General features: G+C 41.2%; 1 protein-coding gene across 1 annotated transcript in view; it reads right to left on the reverse strand.

Moving 5' to 3' along the window:
* Positions 1–18,410, reverse strand: part of FRAS1 (Fraser extracellular matrix complex subunit 1) — a 449,198-nt gene that overhangs the window by 203,965 nt on the left and 226,823 nt on the right. Inside the window, exons 18-20 of the mRNA XM_015138463.3 lie at positions 18,094–18,270; positions 5,749–5,889; positions 1,485–1,628 (exon numbers count right to left, since the gene is read on the reverse strand). Coding sequence (XP_014993949.3) covers positions 1,485–1,628; positions 5,749–5,889; positions 18,094–18,270 — 462 coding nt within the window. The remainder of the gene's footprint in view (positions 1–1,484; positions 1,629–5,748; positions 5,890–18,093; positions 18,271–18,410) is intronic.

Consider the following 18,410-nt stretch of genomic DNA (forward strand, 5'->3'; position numbering starts at 1 on the left):
TAAATATCCACCAATACGCTTTAGCCATGTAGAGAGCCATTTAATTCTCAGAGTATCTGCTCCATGTCCTAAAGTGATAATAAGTAGCTAAACTCAAACATACAAACTGTAATAACAGCCCTTTCCATCCCCAAATTCTCTTTCAGGGGTGGGCACTACTATCTCCCATTTTTCCCACTTTCCAAGACAGTCCTGACTACGATGGACATCGCTAGCAACAGACTCGCATCCTACAGCTCATAGGGATTCTGATTAGTCTTAATCCTGGACTCTGAATTTCCACTTTTTATTGCACCTAAAATGCTTGCACAGTCTCTACACGCTTCTGCTCTGAATCCAGCATTCTGGGCTGCAGCCCTGTGCTTGACAGTTTGGTTTTCTTAGGATATAGACCTTAATACCAAAATGTCTAGTCTTTATTGTCATGTGCAAAAATAAATGGCTCACCTAGACCATGCCACAGGGAGCACAGCTACTGACTTGCTGTGCCCCACTCCACCCTCAATCCACCAGACCGAACAGCTGACATATTGGCGTCATCCCAGACTGAATGTGCCTGCTGGATACTGTGATCTAGACAACTGAGCACGCCTCCTCCCTGCCCCAAGACAAACCTGACGGCCAGGCCGACCTCCCAGCACACTTTCTCACCTTTCCCATTTGCCCAGTAGCATCCCGGGATCCACCCAGTTCAGCCCTTCTGAGCTGAGGCAACAGCTGGTAAAGGCAAAGCTCTACAAGTTTGTCCCAGAGTTTGAAAAAGTGGGTCAAGAAATATATAATAACCCATTACCCAGTAAATTCTTCTCCCCAGTCTCTAGGCTCTTTGGTGGTGGAGTCATTGTCTCCTTCATCTTTTTCTGTATTCTGAGCATTTGACCATTAGTAGGCACTCAAAAATACACATTTGTTGTCTGACTAGATAGATGAACATAAATGTCTGGTTCCAACATTATTCAAATTTTAGACTGCTTTCCTAATTTTTTTTTTTTTAAGATCTGAGTTCTAAAATGAGGAAGAAAAAAAAATCCCATCTCCGAAGGCAACTGATCTACTTTAAGGTTAATCTCTCTAAAATTTTGTGTCTAGGGCTGATGGCAAAGGTTCTCCACAGCAAGAAGCAGGACAAAATGCAGACAAGAGAAAGGAAGTCTTGGAGTGACTTATTTTCAAAACACTTTTTGCTATCTTAAGAAGAAGTTCTGAATGCATACAAAGGTGCTATTATCATCCCTTCATTCTTCATTAATATGAGAGTCTGAGATTTTCAGGATTTGCAAGAGTATTATTAGAAGTTCCATTTCAATCCACAAGTATTTACTAAATGCCCAAGGGGAAGCAGTAACATGAGTTTCCAGACATGAGACAAATGTCTCCTATAAAACAGCTCATAATCTGAGGACAAAGAGCCCCCTTAAGCCTGGTATGAAGAGCCCCGGCAGCTGCCCAGTGATTTCTGAGGAGTCCACAGGAGTTTCACTCACCAGCACAGTATCCCACGAGGTTAAGGAACTGCTCTTCCCTGCAGCTGGTCCTGCAGTTACCATTGGTAAGAGAGACGTGAGGGTAACAGGAGATGCAGTCAGACTCCAACGGCCCACGGCACTGCCTGCAGGTTGGGTGACATTCTGGCAGGGGGACGAAAACCAGGATTGGAATTAGCAGCTCAGCATGTATATGTGTGAAGTATTTAATGCACTCCACAAATTACACTAAGAGCAGACCTCCAACTTTAATCATCTTTAGAAGATTCCTGAGCAAGCCTGGCACAGCCTTGGACCTGACCTAGGGACTGCATTTCTGATGTCAAGGTGACTACAGCCCGTGAACACAATACGGAATCTAGAACTATAAATATGTGAGCCATCGGCCACACATTCCAGAGGGACCAGCATGATCATCCCCATCTGTGTAGTGAAGGAAGTTCAAATCACAGTCACAGAGCAGAAATACGAGTGGTAAGACTTCCTGACCCTAACATACCATGACTCAGAGAATGAGTGGGACAGGGAGAAGAAGGGGACATTTTGCTTCTCAGAAATTTCTAGCAGATGAAGGGGGAATCCATGCACAGCAAACTATACTGCAACTTCTGTCTAGAGTCAGTGGCCATCCAGGCCCTCCCTTCAAGCCACCACCACTGGGATGCTTATTTTATCAGCAATACTTAATTAAAATACAAAAAACAGAAAAAAGTCCTCTTTCTGGAGGGTATCGTGAGCTGCCTCTGCAGTTCAATTCCTTAGAGGCAAAGTTATGCCAAAGCAATGTCTTCTCCAGAAAAACCACCAAATTAACAAGAGGTATGACACTGAAACAAACCAAGTGAGTCACGGTAAGGTGTAAGCAATAAGGATAAGGGTGGCAAAGAATCAAAGGCGGCTGCAGCTGCAGCTGCACTGACGCTGCCAAGGCAGCAGCAGGAGCAAGCACATGGAAGCAGATTTAAGAACTTCTCTGTCAAGGGCAAGGAGGTCTAAGCAGGTCTGAGTCCAACAGGAGGGGATGTGAGGGGCTGGGGCTGGGTAGATCTTGCAGGAACTGATGAATTCCATCCTGGCACGCGGCTGGTGGGAAGCAAAGGCACAGATTTCGAGTAAAGTCAACTGCCTCTCGATTCTGGCAAGAGGCCAAGAGAAGATTAGGAGTTATTTAAGAAAAAAAAAAAAAAAAGCAAGCAAGAAAATGAACTGCTGATTAGAAAGATAGCACTCTCGCTCCTTCTACATTCCTGAGGCTCTCAATGTTGAAAGCGCCTGTCCAAAAGATATAGCATTCTCTGGATGATTTCCAACACCCAGTTTTTCCTCCCTATCAGAATATTTCCAGTGACCTGGGTGCCCTGCTGCTCATGGTACCATCCATCTGCTGGCTTCCAGCAGACAGAGGCATGGACTGAGAAGAGCTAGAGCTACCCAGACTTTCCTCCTCTAAACAATTTTATACATACAGAAACCAGCTGGGCTAGGATGAAAGCACCTAAGGATAGAAACAGCTCTCAAGGGCAATCCTAATGACAAAGAAACCAGGAACATTCCCCCACTGAGCTTGACAGAGTATTTAAAGTAAAGCAACTCACCAGGGGACTGCAGAGATTAAAAAGACACTTAGAAAATGGCAAAAAATTCCAGAACAAATGTAATATTGATCTTCAATCATCAGCTAAATTTGTGTTCATTCTAAATCGCTTCTTTGAAGTTTAAGGCTAGATTAATGTAACAAATATTAATTTACTTTAAAAACATGTCATAAGTTCATTATATTTACTGACTCCAGAAATACTTGCAATATAATTTCATATCAGTGAGCTTTTTCCTATCAGCTGGCCCCAACAGTCTATTTTTTAGAAATAAAATAATGATAGAATGTTTTTTTTTCCTGTATATACAAAAAAAAAAAAGCAACAACACACAGCGCTACAATAAAGTCCTTAAATTTTAGTATTCCGTCAATCCCAACAAAATTCTGTACTAATCCCAACTAGTAATTTTCAGAATCTCTGTCACTGAAACATAAAGGTGATCTTAAAAAACACACTGGACTGACATGTTAAAGTAAGAAGCAAATACCTCCATCTCCTTTTGCTCTATTCTGCTGTAGCCCGGGAAAGTGGGGCTGGTAAGTGCACAGTTACCTGTGCCAAATGCTTGATTCCATACAAGTACATTAGCACCAAGGTAGCTTGTCTCCATGATGAAGATCATCAGATCCATCCCTAATTTTGTGCATAAGCCATTCCTCCACTGAGAGGTGTATTCTATTCCTTCACCCACTCAAATATGGGTTATCTTGCTTTGACCAACAGAATATAGCAGAAGTGACAGTGAGGTTAGGTGATAGGCAGCTTGTAGTTTCTGCTTAGGTCTCTTGAAATACTCATTCCAGGAGAAGACAGCTGACACATAAGAAGATGGACTAGCTGAGATTGCCATGCTGTGAGGAAGTACAATTAGCCACGAGAAGAGACCTCATTGAGTAAGAGATTGTTGACCAACCCAGGTGACAGACATGTCAATGAAGAGCCCACCTGCAGGATCTGAAGAAAGAGCTGCCCGGCAATCCTCAGAACTGGGAAATATAACAATTGTTGTCTAATGCCACAAATTTGGGGTGGTTTATTAGGCAACAATTGATAACCAGAACAGTACCTCATTAAGAGGGAGAAAGTAAAAGATCTTCCTAGTGTCCTCAAGTGTCCCAGTTGCCAAATTTCATTTCTTATGTGAAAGGAAATGGAGTCAGATGCAGTGACTAACACCTGTAATCCCAGGACTTTGGGATGCTAAAGAGGGAGGATTTCTTGAGGCCAGGAGTTCAGGACAAGTCTGGGAACAAAGTGAGACCCTGTCTCTACAAAAAGTTAAGAAAAAATTAGTTGGGCATGGTGATGTATGTCTACAGTTCCAGCTACTTGAGAGGCTAAGGTAGGAGGATCACTAGCGCCCAGGAGTTCAAGGCTGCAGTGAGCTATGATCATGCCACTTCACTCCATCCTGGATGACAGAGTGAGAATCCATCTCTTAAAAAAAAAGAAAAAGAAATAGAATAGTATGCAGCCATGAAAACAATAAATATACACATACGTATCTGTACATATAACTTTTTATCACATAGAAAATTGCTTATGACTTTATATTTTGAAAAAAATATAAAAAAGTATAGCTCTAATTTATTCTCAATTATGTAACAGCATGCATAAAAAGTAGGTCAAAAAGGAATCTATCACCAGGGTAAAACTTATTGCTTCTAAGATATGGCATAATCAGTTGTCTTTATCCCCAAACCCCCATTTATTTTTCCTAGTCTGAACTTTCAATCCCTCTACAATGAGTACATATTTTTTTAATAATCAGAAACATAAACTTTAAAACTTTCTTAAAAAGCCACAGGCTGGGTACAGTAGCTCACATCTGTAATCTCAGCATTTTGAGAGGCCAAGGTGGGAGGATCACTTGAGCCCAGGAGTTCATGTCTAGCCTGGGCAACACTTTTTCCTACAAATAAGAATTAAAAAATTAGCCAAGCATGGTGGCACATACTAATGGTTTCAGCTACTCATAAGGCTGAGTAGGATTGTAGTTTCTGCTTAGGTCTCTTGAAATACTCATTCCAGGAGAAGACAGCTGACACATAAGAAGATGGACTAGCTGAGATTGCCATGCTGTGAGGAAGTACAATTAGCCACGAGAAGAGGCCTCATTGAGTAAGAGATTGTTGACCAACCCAGGTGGTCAACAATGAGGAGGATTGCTTGAGCCCAGGAAGCTGAGGTGAGGTTGCAGTGAGCTGTGATCACACCACTGCACTCCAGCTTGGGCAACAGTAGAACCCTATCCCTATCTCTCTCTCTCTCTCTCTCTTTTTAAGCCATAGCAACAAAGACTTATGCTGAACTAAGTTCTGGTTCTTTTAGAAAATAAAGGTCATTATTTAGTCCATGACAGGAGTTATTTATTCAGATCATTGTCTTCCAGGCAAGAGAAGACCAAGTTCAGAGTTTATTCAAATATTATAGTCTCTATGGTAAAGCCGATTCTAATGTTTTATTTTCATGCTTCCTTATTGGAAGAACTAAATTTTACTTGTTCCCCTCCCTCTATACTTTGAACCTGCAAGTTCAAGACAAGGATTTACAGCAGAATCTTAGTCCCTGGTATGACAAGGTTCCTAATTACAGTGTCTGGCTACGCTCTGAAGACAAAACAAGGGCATAGGCAATGTGCCCCAGCATGTTACTAATTCACTCACCTGTGCAACTACCTTCCTGGTGAAAGTAGCCATCTGGGCACTGGGAGAGGCACCGCCCATCCAACAGCACATGGGAAGGCCCACAGTCTGTGCAGTTACGTGGGCTTTTCCCTGCACATCTGAAACAGGACTGGTGGCAAGCTGGGGGAAAGATAAAGCAAAGGAGACAATCAGGAAAGCCCCACAAGACACAGATGGTAACTCTATCTCTCCCGTTAACATTCCTGGGTCAGAGTATGTTCTGTACATTCACTTGGTTTTCCCAGGGACAGGCCGCATATCTCACACACTTCTCTCTAAAGGCAGTCTCCTGGAAAGCAAGCATTTGTGGAACCCAGATTAAGTAAAGCACAAGTGCCTCAAAACAGAAATAACCATTTGCAGAATCATACATTTCTTTCTTCCTAAGTTCCCATTCTCAGAGAATGTGAAATAAAAAACAGGAAGCCGGAAAGCAGTTCTCCCTCCCTTGGGACAGCTCTCTATCACTAGATATTCTGCTGCTTATCGGGTTGCTCAAATCAAAGAGAAAAGCTGGTGAGAGCTTCACTTATTGATTTCACATAGGTTTATAAAGTGCCTACTCTGAGATGGAGACTGGGCATACACAGATGAGAACTGCCCAACATGTTGAGCTGCTCAAACTAGTTGCTACAACAGACACCCAAGCAAGCTACTGAAATAGAATGAATGAAAGACAGAGTGTAGCACAGAGAATAAGAGCATCACATCATAGCTCTATGTGAATTCGACTAACTCATTTCTCAAGGCTCCTGCTTCCTCATTTATAAAACAAGGATCCAAACAGAACTTATTGCATGGGATGTTGTGGACACTAATTGGGCTGATGAATATGAATTCTTAGGATAGTACTGGACACACAGTAAGGGCTTAATAAATCTTGGCTATAAGCATTAACCTTAAGTGCTACGTTAGAACTACCCACAGGTGAAAAGAGAGTAAAGGCAAACAGAAAGAAAACATTTCTGCTTGCTTTCACTGGACCTTTAATGATAAAAGGGATAGTTGCATGACTTCTCAAGAGTAGCCATTGTCTTAATCATGCCTTTTTATTATCTATATTTTTGATTCTTTGACATCTGAAACCAAGCAGATTTTGGAGAGACTGACCCTCCCGGGGCTATATTCCTGGAGATAATAAATGATTTCCTTGGGAGCATGTCTTTCCTATGCAAACTAACTAATCCAAAACTCACACTCCCACCACCTCCCTTATCATACTCTTACACTCCAGGCTACTATTCTCCTGCCTTGGGGTCAGGTACTAGACAACTAGAGACAGTCTCTATACCTCACAGACTACTGTAATTATCCCAACTAGCCAATCCTAAGCCTGCTTACCCTACCTCACCCATCCCTTTCTACTGGCGCTAAAGTCTCTTGCCCATGTTTCCCCCATCACCTCTGCCTCCTGACTGACCCTGGTGCTCCCCCTTGTGGCTCTTTATGCCATGGAGTGCCCCTTCCTCTTTGGAGCTGTGAGTAACAAACTTTTCAATGGCAACAGTCTCCTGATCTTCTGGCCTCACCACACCGGAATAATAAAAACTACGTGTTAAAACAACCAGCCATTTATCTCCAATCATTCATTTGTCACTGAGCCTCAAGTAACTTCAAGTACTGGGGATACAATGATGAGTAAGACAAAGACCTGGTTCTTCATGCAGATAACCCCATGCATTTCAGGCCATCTTCTGCCCAATGGACAAGATCCACCAGACTACAGAGACACCCTCTGAGTACATTCACTGTGCCTCAGCTTGGAAGGACCAGAAGTGATTTTACACCACTGAGATCTCCATTGCCACCAACCCCTAATAAAATGTAACATAGAATCTTTAATATATATATATGGAGCTAATGTTCAGCTAGGACATCCTGGTTCATCAGTACTGGTGGTTAAAGTATTGAACTACTTCCATGGAGGTTAGTATATGGCTGTTGCCCTAAGCCTTCCAGTGCTCTGCTGCAGCCTTGACCCCACCCCTAGCACCCTCCCCCACTCATAGCCTGGCACCTACAGGCTAATACCCATACCAGGAGACTCCCAGGACTCTGCTCCTGAACTCAGGTCAATGCCATTCTCACTGGGCAGTGCTCATGCCTTACTGGTTAATAAATATTTTGATCACCGTCCCTGGATATACTACAGAGTTTTATTCAAGAGTATTTTTTACTATATGATAAACAGAATCTAGAGATCCATATTTTTAATTAATGTTCTTTTTCTCAAATTCAATTTTATTTTTTAAGATTATAAAACAACCCTATTAGCATAAGTCACAGCTAGGAATTTTTTCCCAAGTATTTTCAGACTCCTCTTAAAATAATGAATAAACTGATGTTTAAGAAAATATTATTACAAAAGAAGGATATACATTAGTGCCTTATTTAAGACATGTTTAACACAAAGTGAAACAGTATGTAAAGGAAAGTGAGGTGGCAATACTTTAAAACACAGCTAAATAATATTGTTAACACAAAGCTTTGTAGGATAATATGGGGGAAGCATCTTGAAGCAACACATTTTTGCACACCTAAATATATGTCTGATGATATCATTAGGTTTATATCAGACTTTACAAGATTGCTAAAATCCCTAGTTCTTCCTGTTATACGTCTTTAATCAATAGGAAATCAAAGTGTATAGCTGTGGAATTGAAAATTGGAGAAAGATTAATTAATGCATTATGAGTACAAACATTTCATTTCACTTGGTCACAAAATGAATGAAATAGTCTTAATGTGCATAAAGGTTATTTTTCGATTATATACAATGGGAAGGTAAAGAGGACAAACAAGTTGAAAGGCTGGTAGGCCAAGAAGTCCAGAAGAAAGTCCCTGTGCATCCACTAGATTTTAGAAATAAGCTCCCATGAACGTTGCCACGACAGTCTTCAGAAGACTTCATTGGAAACGTTTAAGAACTAACTAGATAATGAACTAGTTAGTTGCTGTGGGTACAGAGGGAAAGGAATATGCTGGAATATACTGGATGATGATCCTCTTAAAGTATTTTTTTTCTCTATAATGCTCTGTTTCTGCAAGTACAGACATTAACATCTGCATCCTTTAAAAAAAAGAGTCATGAAACTTCAATTCCGTGCTGGTTTTGGAAATATCGACACTATTTCAGTGACTTATATGAGGCTTAATCATTCTATGGAAGCTGATTTCATAGCAGGAGTTCTGTCTGAAGTCTAACATCCTTCAAGGAAGACTGAACCCATTACAGAGCATATATGGGAGATATCTGAAAGAAGTTCTATGAATAATTCCTCCGTGTAATACTACATTTTTAGAGACTGGCTTTCCAGTTAATGGCTAAGTACGTATATTTCTGAAAAAGCATAAGTGAGCTGCTTACGCACTAAAAAGTGTCCTTAGGTGACTATAAAGTCCAGTCAACCTGACCTCAGCAAACACTGTACCTAAAATAATTAAACATATCATTTTTTATTCATTCTATTTTCCATGTATATTTCAAACAACCGATACTACTGTTTTTCTTTTTTAATGATACAAAAAAAGTGATAACGTGTCCCTACTTTCATATCATACAAACTTTCCTGGCTTTTCATGTCAAAGACAAATTTTGAGGGGTGCTTCTCTCAAAATATGATGTAGATATCAAAATCCTCTAGACTCACAATGGGAGTACTGTGATAAGGCCTAAAAACTGAAATAAGTAAACTTAATCAAAATTGATCTCCCCCTTACCCTCACCCTCCGTTTCCTTCTTCTCATTACTTTTTGTTTGTCGTTTTTTCTTGGTGAAAGAGTTTTGCTCTGTCACCCAGGCTGGAGTTCAGCAGCATGATCATAGTTTTCTGAAGCCTCAAACTTCAGACCTCCAGCAATCCTCCTACCTCAGCTTCCCAAACCACTAGGATTGTAGGTGTCAGCCACTGTGCTCAGTCTTTTTTTGTTTTCTTTTTTAAATGAACACGATTTAACATCCCCAATCTCTTATTCTGACTAGATTAGAAACTCTTTAAGAGTAAAAATCATGTCTTTTTCATCTCTATGATCCCTGCAGTGCCTATCACAGTCCCTTGTCCCTGTCATGTCATAAATTCTCAATAAATGTATTTCTGATGACTAAATGGGTGGCCAGGTAGGTGTGTGTGCTGGGGTGGATAGATGGATGGAAGCATTGGCATCATATTATCTAGTTCTTCTGTCTTTGAAAATTTCTTTCAGCCTCTTTCTCTAACCACCTCATAAATATTGAAGTTTCTCCCAATTCCACCCTTTACCCTTCCTTTTCTTACTCTTGGGCAAACTTTTCCATAGATTTAATGATGACCTCCATGCTAGTGAGTCCTAAATTTATGTGTACAGCTTTGACCTTTATCCTGAACTCTGATCACATAAACCTACTACCTAGGAGATATCTTTTGGTGTTTCAAAAGTATCTTATATTCCTCACTTCCAAAATACTACTCTGCATCTACTTCTAAGCTCATCCCATATCCACTTAATGTAAATTGTGGACATCGGTCCAAAACTTTACTCACTATCCATCCCCAACCCCACATCCTACTCCCCTACCTGCTATTTCTTTTGTATTCCCTATCTCACTTGGTAGCTCCACCATTCACCAAGTTACTCATGCTGAAACCTTGGAGTTATCCTACACTTTTACTTTTCTATCGCCACAACCCATTCAAGCTCTGTTGATTTTACTTCCTAAATCTCTATCAAATCTATCCCACCTTCCCTCCGCCCCTTAATATGGACCTTCAACATCATTCATGACCTGGGTTAGTGCAGCAGCTTCCTAACCGGCCCTACACTGCTTCTGCCTATTTACTCGCCACACATCCACTGGATAGATCTTCATAAAATGTGAATTGACCAAATTATTTCCCTACTTAAAATCTTTTAATAGTTTACCCATACCAACAATGTGAACTCTAAACTCCTTAGCACAGCACATAAGGACTTCATGTAACGTCCCACACACACCCTGCATCTCAGCGTCATTCTGCACAATTCTCCTCTCTGGACTCTATACTACAAGAACACCAAACACATTGTACTTCTCCAAATATGCCTTTGCACTTACTGTTTTCTTGGCCTAGAATGCCCTTTCTTACCTTCTTTACCTGGTGAACTCCCATTAATCCTTCAAAGGCTTAATCATGGAAAGTTTTCCCTCTACAAATCTTTCCTCACTACCTTCTCTCCTAGACAGAGCCCATCTACTTTGTGCTATTTCAGTCCCTTGTGACTGCTGCTATTACAGCATGTGTCATGCTGTTTTAATTACTTGCTTAGATGTCAGTCTCTCCTACTTGAGCATGATCATGCTTTCCTTCAGGCATGGTCTGTAGCTTTTTCATCTTTCTCTCCCCAAAGCCTGGCACACCCATGCTATAAAAGCAAGAAGGGGAAAGTGAAGAAGGCCGAACGTTACCAGAAGGCACCTATTTGTATAGCGCATGTCAGCACTCTAGGGACTACGTTAAAAGGCATTGCTTAATATAGATTCCATATGCTTAATCCAATTAATGGAAGAGAATTCCAACTTCATAAACGGTAACATACTCTTAAGCTGTGCAGGCAGACTCCTGCCCACGTATTTCTTTAATTAAAACTCTTTGCCTTGAGGCCTTTGGTGAGTCGTAGCAACAACTAAATGATCAAAATACACAGAGCATGCTTTATTTCTTCCCATTCACCTAAACCAAGTTAATTAATTGACCAAAGTAACTGGTGAATTATTTTTTTAAAAATCTGATACTAAACCTTTAGCAATTTTGTGCCATTTTGCTCTGTGCAGTAAGACCCAGCCCTAGGAGGCTAGAAACATTTAGTTGCTGAAATTCCCCTGATAAATCCCTGACCAAAGCTCCATCAGCAATCTAAGTACAATGAAAAGGCAGGGATGGGACTGTTGGGATGTTTATTACCTCTGCATTCTTTTTTAAAACACCATGTTTCTTCTGAGATAACAAATTAGACAATGTGTAAGTAAAACCCGTTATTGTTGTACAGAGTTCATTTTTAAAGTAAAAGCTTGTAATTTCTTCAAAATTATATCATCTTTAATCCTCACGCTGAACTGTGTGGAAATTGAAAGACTCCATTATTAATTTGCCACGGAATTGGGGCAATTACATGGCTAATCTAATCGACCTGACTATGTTCATATTCAGTCCCAGTCACCACTGCCAAATTGTGTAATGGCGACTGAGCTCATTATTAATTGGATGGCCTGGCCTGAAATTAAATTGTAAAGCTCTAGTGTGACATGCCAAAAAAAAAAAAAAAAAAAAGGAATCTGAGCTTAATAAAAAGAAAGTAAGTAAACACGTTCTGGGCAACTATGTCCTGTATTAGAACCCAGGATCCCTCATTGCTAAATCATTCTTTATTTGGTTCCTCCTAAGCATCACTTTTTTCATCTATAAAGCAGGAGTAGATACATGCAAACTTTCAAGATTTTCAACAAAATTATTGGTTGTGAGGACTTTCTAAACTATAAAGGGATATATACCCACATGTATGTGTGTTTGTGTGTGTGTGTTATATAAACAACTGTCCGAATTTATGCCATAAGATTAAAAGTAGTAATCTCAAAATGAAAGGGTTATAGGTAGTGTTGACAGATAAACACAAGACACTCGATTAAATATGAATTTCAGATAAATGATAAATCATATTTTAGAATATCTTTTTTTTTTTTCTGAGACGGAGTCTCTCCTGTCGCCCAGGCTGGAGTGCGGTGGCGCGATCTCCGCTCACTGCAAGCTCCGCCTCCCAGGTTCCCGCCATTCTCCTGCCTCAGCCTCCCATGTGGCTGGGACTACAGGCACCCGCCACCGCGCCCGGCTAATTTTTGTATTTTTAGTAGAGTCGGGGTTTCACCGTGTTAGTCAGGATGGTCTCGATCTCCTGACCTCGTGATCCGCCCATCTCGGCCTCCCAAAGTGCTGGGATTACAGGCGTGAGCCACCGCGCCCGGCCTATTTTAGAATATCTTATGCAATATTAGAGATATGCTTATACTATAAAAATTATTCATTTTTTAAAACTTGCTAAAGCCTGAATTTTTATTTGCTAAACCAAATATAGTAATAGGTATTCTTTTTCTCTTTTTTTCCCCTTACCTGTATTTTTTAAAGTTTCTATAATATGTATAATACATGGAATGAGAAAAAACAAAAATGGGGATGTCTTACTAACTGTTGAAGAGAGAAAGAAGCATACCAGTGCTGAAGTGATAAGCTGCTGCTTCTTTGATTAGAAGCTTTGCTTCTCCAAACTGTGGTCCAGGGATCAGCAGCAACAGCCTCACCCAGGTGCATGTTATAAACGCAGCAACTCAGATCTCACTCCCACCCTACTGAATCTCAATCTACATTTTAACAAGATTCCCAGGAGAGTCCTATGAGAAATTCTGTTCTAGAGAGACCTCAAATAAAAGCTAAGTCTTCAAAAATAATTAAACCTTTTAAAAGAAAAAAGAAATCCTTCAAACAAAGTGGAAGGAGAATCAGAGGCTGAGCTGAGCAATTTAAACAGATCCAAGGAACATCAGTAGCAGAGGCCTCCAAGAGACATAGAGCTCTAGATCCTTTGCTCTGTCTGTCCATCCCTGGGCTGCCATGTACTGCCACACCGGTTGTCACTAGCGACTCCAGGAGGAGCCAGGCACAAAGGTAGCTATGAGAATAGCACCCCTGGGGTTGTGCAGCAGAGCAACACCTCCCCCTGCCCTCATCTAGATTCACACTCACAGAGGCATGGGAATCAGTGAAGGAAGACTGATAAAAAAGTAAAAAAATGTTTTTCTGATGTTGTTTTGGATGACACAGGTTTTTATTAATTTGTTGTAATTTGTTAAGTTTTTTTTTTTTTTTGCAAGGGGCTGATGTGTATTTCTTGGGTTTGGGTTTGCTTTTTAATGAAGTCACTTGAATCTGTCAGTGTTAGCGAACATTCAGCTAAACTCATGAGATCGACTTGATGAAATTACTACAATTACTACAATTCTTCTTTTAGCTAATACTCAGTAGTAATAGTTAATAAATGTGCACAATTTGGATTGATTATTGAAAATGTCTCCAATCTTTTACAATTAGCAACAAACTCTCTTTTGTGCCAGCAATTCTAGCCACACATTGGAAACATAGAGGCCTTGTGAAAAAGAAATATGAAGTCAAAGTTCTGCCTTCTGAAGCACCCAGTTCATTTTTTTTGATGAGCCAAAGCACAGGACAAATACATAGAAGTGGCCATCCCCATATTCCCAGAGCTCTTCTGCTTTCTAGTCACATCAGCCCATTCCTCTCCCCTCCATTACCTTGCTGGGGGCTTCTGGGCACAGACGAGCATCCATGGGTTTTGTTGCTGCTACTGTTATTCATTCATTCATTATTTATTTATTATCTGTTTCTCTCACTAAAATACAAGTTCCATGAGAAAAGGAATTTTCATTTGACCCATTTGATAGTATATTCGCAGTGCCTAGAAATGCCTGGCACCCAGGAGACACTCAACGAACATTTGCAGGAGGAATGAATAAAGACAGACTGTCCTCCAGCTTCCAATAAGTAGTGTTCTTTTTGATCACTGTTAATTTTAAATTTTTTTTTGTCCTCTCATTGCAGACTCAGATTTTAGTCAAATATCTGTAGTGTTGTTTCTTCATCCTGCACTAGGGCTTGTTGTGTGGCTCAAAGTAAAAACTTTTATGATAACTTCTGACACCACTTCAGTGTCTAAGTAAATTGCTTCTTCCTATAACGAATCTATCTCTCCCTTTAATTAGCTGCAGTAATATTCTAATCACTCTGTGCTGTAGTTTCAAAGGAAGAAGGAGGGTTCCGGAAAACAGTTTTCTCTTCCTTACAGAAGCACTTGAAACTAAAGGTGCTGTAAAAGAAACCCTCAGTAGTGCGTATGTGTGCACACACTCATACACACACGTATACACATGCCCATCGAACCTTTTTAATATTCTGTAGAGAGGTAAGGATATTTCTGGGAAGATGTGGGAAGAAGAGCCCAATGCAATCTCATAGAACTCCCAGGCCTGATTCATAGACAACACTTCAGCAGAATTGAAAATGGAACAGATTATGGGAAGGCAGAAAGGTTTCCAGAGATACGGGATGAGTGACAGGAAATACATCAATCAGCACACGTAGCACTCAGGTAAGGATGGAAACAATTGGTAGTTGTGCTCAGCTTCCCAATGGAATCTTAGGCAACTCAATTAACCTCTTTCTGCCACATTCTCATCACTTGTAAATTGAGTACAACAACCTACCTAGTGGAGATTGCACAGGGATTTGCTAATAAACGTGAGTAGACAGCTCTATGTAGGATACTTAATACTATTATGTTAATGAGCATAAAGTCACAGGGCTACAAGGGACTCAAGAGGTCAATTCAGTCCTTTCACATGGGACCACAATTAAACCATTCCAGCAGAATTAGATTCTAACCTTTTTTTTTTTTTTTTCAGACAAACTTTTGTTCTTGTTGCCCAGGCTGGAACGCAATGGCGTGATCTCGGCTCACTGCAATCTCTGCCCCCTGGGTTCAAGCAATTCTCCTGCCTCAGCCTCCCGAGTAGCTGGGATTACAGGCACATGCCACCACGCCCGGCTAATTTTTTTTATTTTTAGTAGAGATGGGGTTTCACCATGTTGGCCACGCTGGTCTTGAACTCCAGAGTTCAAGGTGACCCACCTGCCTTGGCCTCCCAAAATGCTGGGATTACAGGTGTGAGCCACCGCGCCCAGTCAGATTCTAATCTTTTTAAAGGTGCCTGTATAAAGGGCTTCCCAGAAACCTTCCCTTTGTCAAGGATGTTTTCTTAAATGTAAGATGTTCTAATCCTGAAGCATTCGTATGCTGTGCTTCTCTCCCTGTATGGAAAGGAGACTAGGAGCTGTACCACCTTGAACAGTTGGTCATATGAACTCTTTAGCCACTGGAATACAGTAGCGTGACGGTTTATAGCACGGATACTGGATACCAGATTTCGGTTCCCACTGGATTCTACTCTGTGCTGGCTACATGACTTTGAGCACATCACAACCTCAACTTCCTCAAGCCTCAGTTTCCGCTCCTACACAATAGTTGTCCTACTGATCCCATAAGGTTGGCATTGAGACTAAGGGAGCAACACCAGTAAGGTACTTCTCACAGTGCCTGACTCATGGTGGGTATTGAATAAATGGTCATATTATTTTCTGGGCTAAAAAACCCTGGTCACTCTAATTTTTAATTATTTACAATTCTAACTATTTCTGAACTCACTCCAACTTCCCCATTTTTGAATGTTTAATGTGGTGCTCAAAATTGTAAGAAGGACCTAACTGCACTGAGTGGTCTAGGAAGATGTCACTTTGATTTTTCACGGGAGCACCGCACCAAAGAGAAAACCAGAATCATTAGGCTACAGTGAGGAATTTCCTGTGGGCTTTTCTAGCTTCTCTGCTTTCAACCTGTGTGCCACAAAAGCCAGGGGTCTCACTTAGCATCTCTCTGAATTCTTGGAAAGACTGGTGTTCCTGGAGGTCTAATTCCTCTGTGGTTTCCACTAAAAACCTCGGGGTGCACAGTTCAAGGTTGTGTAAAGTTATGCAGACTAGTTTCACAGATTCCATCAAATCACAGATCACTTCTGCAACAATGCGGGAGATTGGGAGGGAGAGAGAAGTTATGCTTTCTGTTTCTGTTTTATCCTTGTACTTTCCTCATATCAAGCAGGGCTAGGCACTATCATTATCTTCTTTAGGGGATATGGGCTTTGCCAGAAAGCAGAAGTGGCTGGAGGAAGCTTGTCTGGCAAACCTAAACCCACTGAAGGGAACGGAGAAGCAATTAAACAGAGGAGAAAAATGCTTTTTTCCGCCCCTTGCTCCCCAGCACCTCCCCTCCCACCGGAGTCTGTGGGGTCCCTAAGGAAAAAGCCACATCACCCTCCACTTTGGCACCTGGAAGTAACCAGACCACAGGAGAAGGCTGTGTGGCGTGTGCCTTGGGATGGCACTGCGACTCGGCAGCAACAAAGATGCCCATATTCCACAAGTGGTTATAAAAACAGCCACAGGAGTTTAAATGGCCACAGAGAGGTTGGGCAATGCATACATGGTAGAAACCAGGATGTCTGGAGAGTGGCGACCTTCCCCTCAATTTCTGGGCACCATGAAAATCCCCTGGAGTCTGGAGCCTCCCAGGGAACAGGGGATTCCCCATGATGTTCCAGGACACCTGAGTATATGGAGGGAGGTTCGGACCTACGGAGCAGGAGGGCTTCACAATTTACCAGCAACTTCGACACTCCTCACCGTCTTTGAGCCTAGCAAAAAGGCTACAAGTCAGCCTATTCTAACGCTGTGAATACAAACACTCAGAGAGGTTAAGTGTCTGGTCCTGGGTCTCTGCATTTTAATTCTGCATCCTTCCAACTGTGCCATATGACACCTTTTGTCTGAAAATTTTTAACCTAGTCTTGAAACCCACATTTCCCTGTAAGGGTATATTGAAATGGAGGCCACTTCAGTGAGCAGACTTGTAGGATACAAAACTGAATTTGCAGCATGCTTATTATTGTTACATTACAAAGATAAACACGCAAAGCTATGAATATGAAAAAAGACTCAGATGTCATAACAAAATGGAAAAGGCAATTGGGTTTAGGTAGTATGTAGATTATAAAATTTTTAATGAACATATGTTTACAATGAAAAATATAAATTAATGATTTTTTTTAGGTAGCTTTAGAGTCAAACTATTCACCCAACAGCAAGGCAGCTACTTGTGGGAACAGAAAGGAAACTATACCCTTCCCTTTCATCTCCTCATAGATGGCCTGGCTATTGAGTCAAATTATTCAGGATGTCATCAATTCTCTATAGATGCTATGTCAAGGCAAACAGCAGAAATCACTTCTAAATTTTGACAGAAGTCCAGATTTTGCCCTGAAGGGACCAATTCATATTCAGAGTAGCAAATTAGAAGAAATAATAAATGAAGTTCTACGATGAGCTCTGAGTCTTTTGTAACTACACATAGTGGTCCCTGAAAGAATTTCTGTCTGAGACTTCCGCGAATGGAGCTTTGGAAAAGGTAGAGTCGAAGGGATTAGCTCTTTAAGATCATCTATGGTTCACAAAAGGAGGGAGGCTATTGGTTGGGGCTACTCTTTTGCACGTTGGTCTCCTGCTTTATTCACAAGCATCTTGGAACCATTCTAACATGAAACATAGATCTTCTTCTTGGCTTTGGTCCCACCTTACAGGATCTCTCAAGAGGTAAGCCCAGAGGCTACCTAACACTTTCTCAAATCATGCTTACCTTCACATATGCCAGTGCTCTCCAAGTAAAAATGGGCTCTACACTGGGCTAGACACTCGCCAGAGGGGATGCCCACCCCAGACAGCTGCTCCACTTGCAGTCCTTCCTCTGGCTTCTTACACCCAGTACAGTGAGAGGGCGCAGGACCCATACAAGCCAGGCAGGAGAAGTGACAGGCTGCAAATGGAAATAAAAGGCAGAAAATAATACAAGGATCAAACGTATGTTGCAAATCTTTCATTAAATCAAACCCACTTAGAAAAGTTCACCAAACGCAGCGTTTCAGCGTATTATTTTTCTAATGTTCTATATAAAGC

Source organism: Macaca mulatta, chromosome 5 (assembly GCF_049350105.2).
Source record: "Macaca mulatta isolate MMU2019108-1 chromosome 5, T2T-MMU8v2.0, whole genome shotgun sequence".
Lineage (NCBI taxonomy): Eukaryota > Metazoa > Chordata > Mammalia > Primates > Cercopithecidae > Macaca > Macaca mulatta.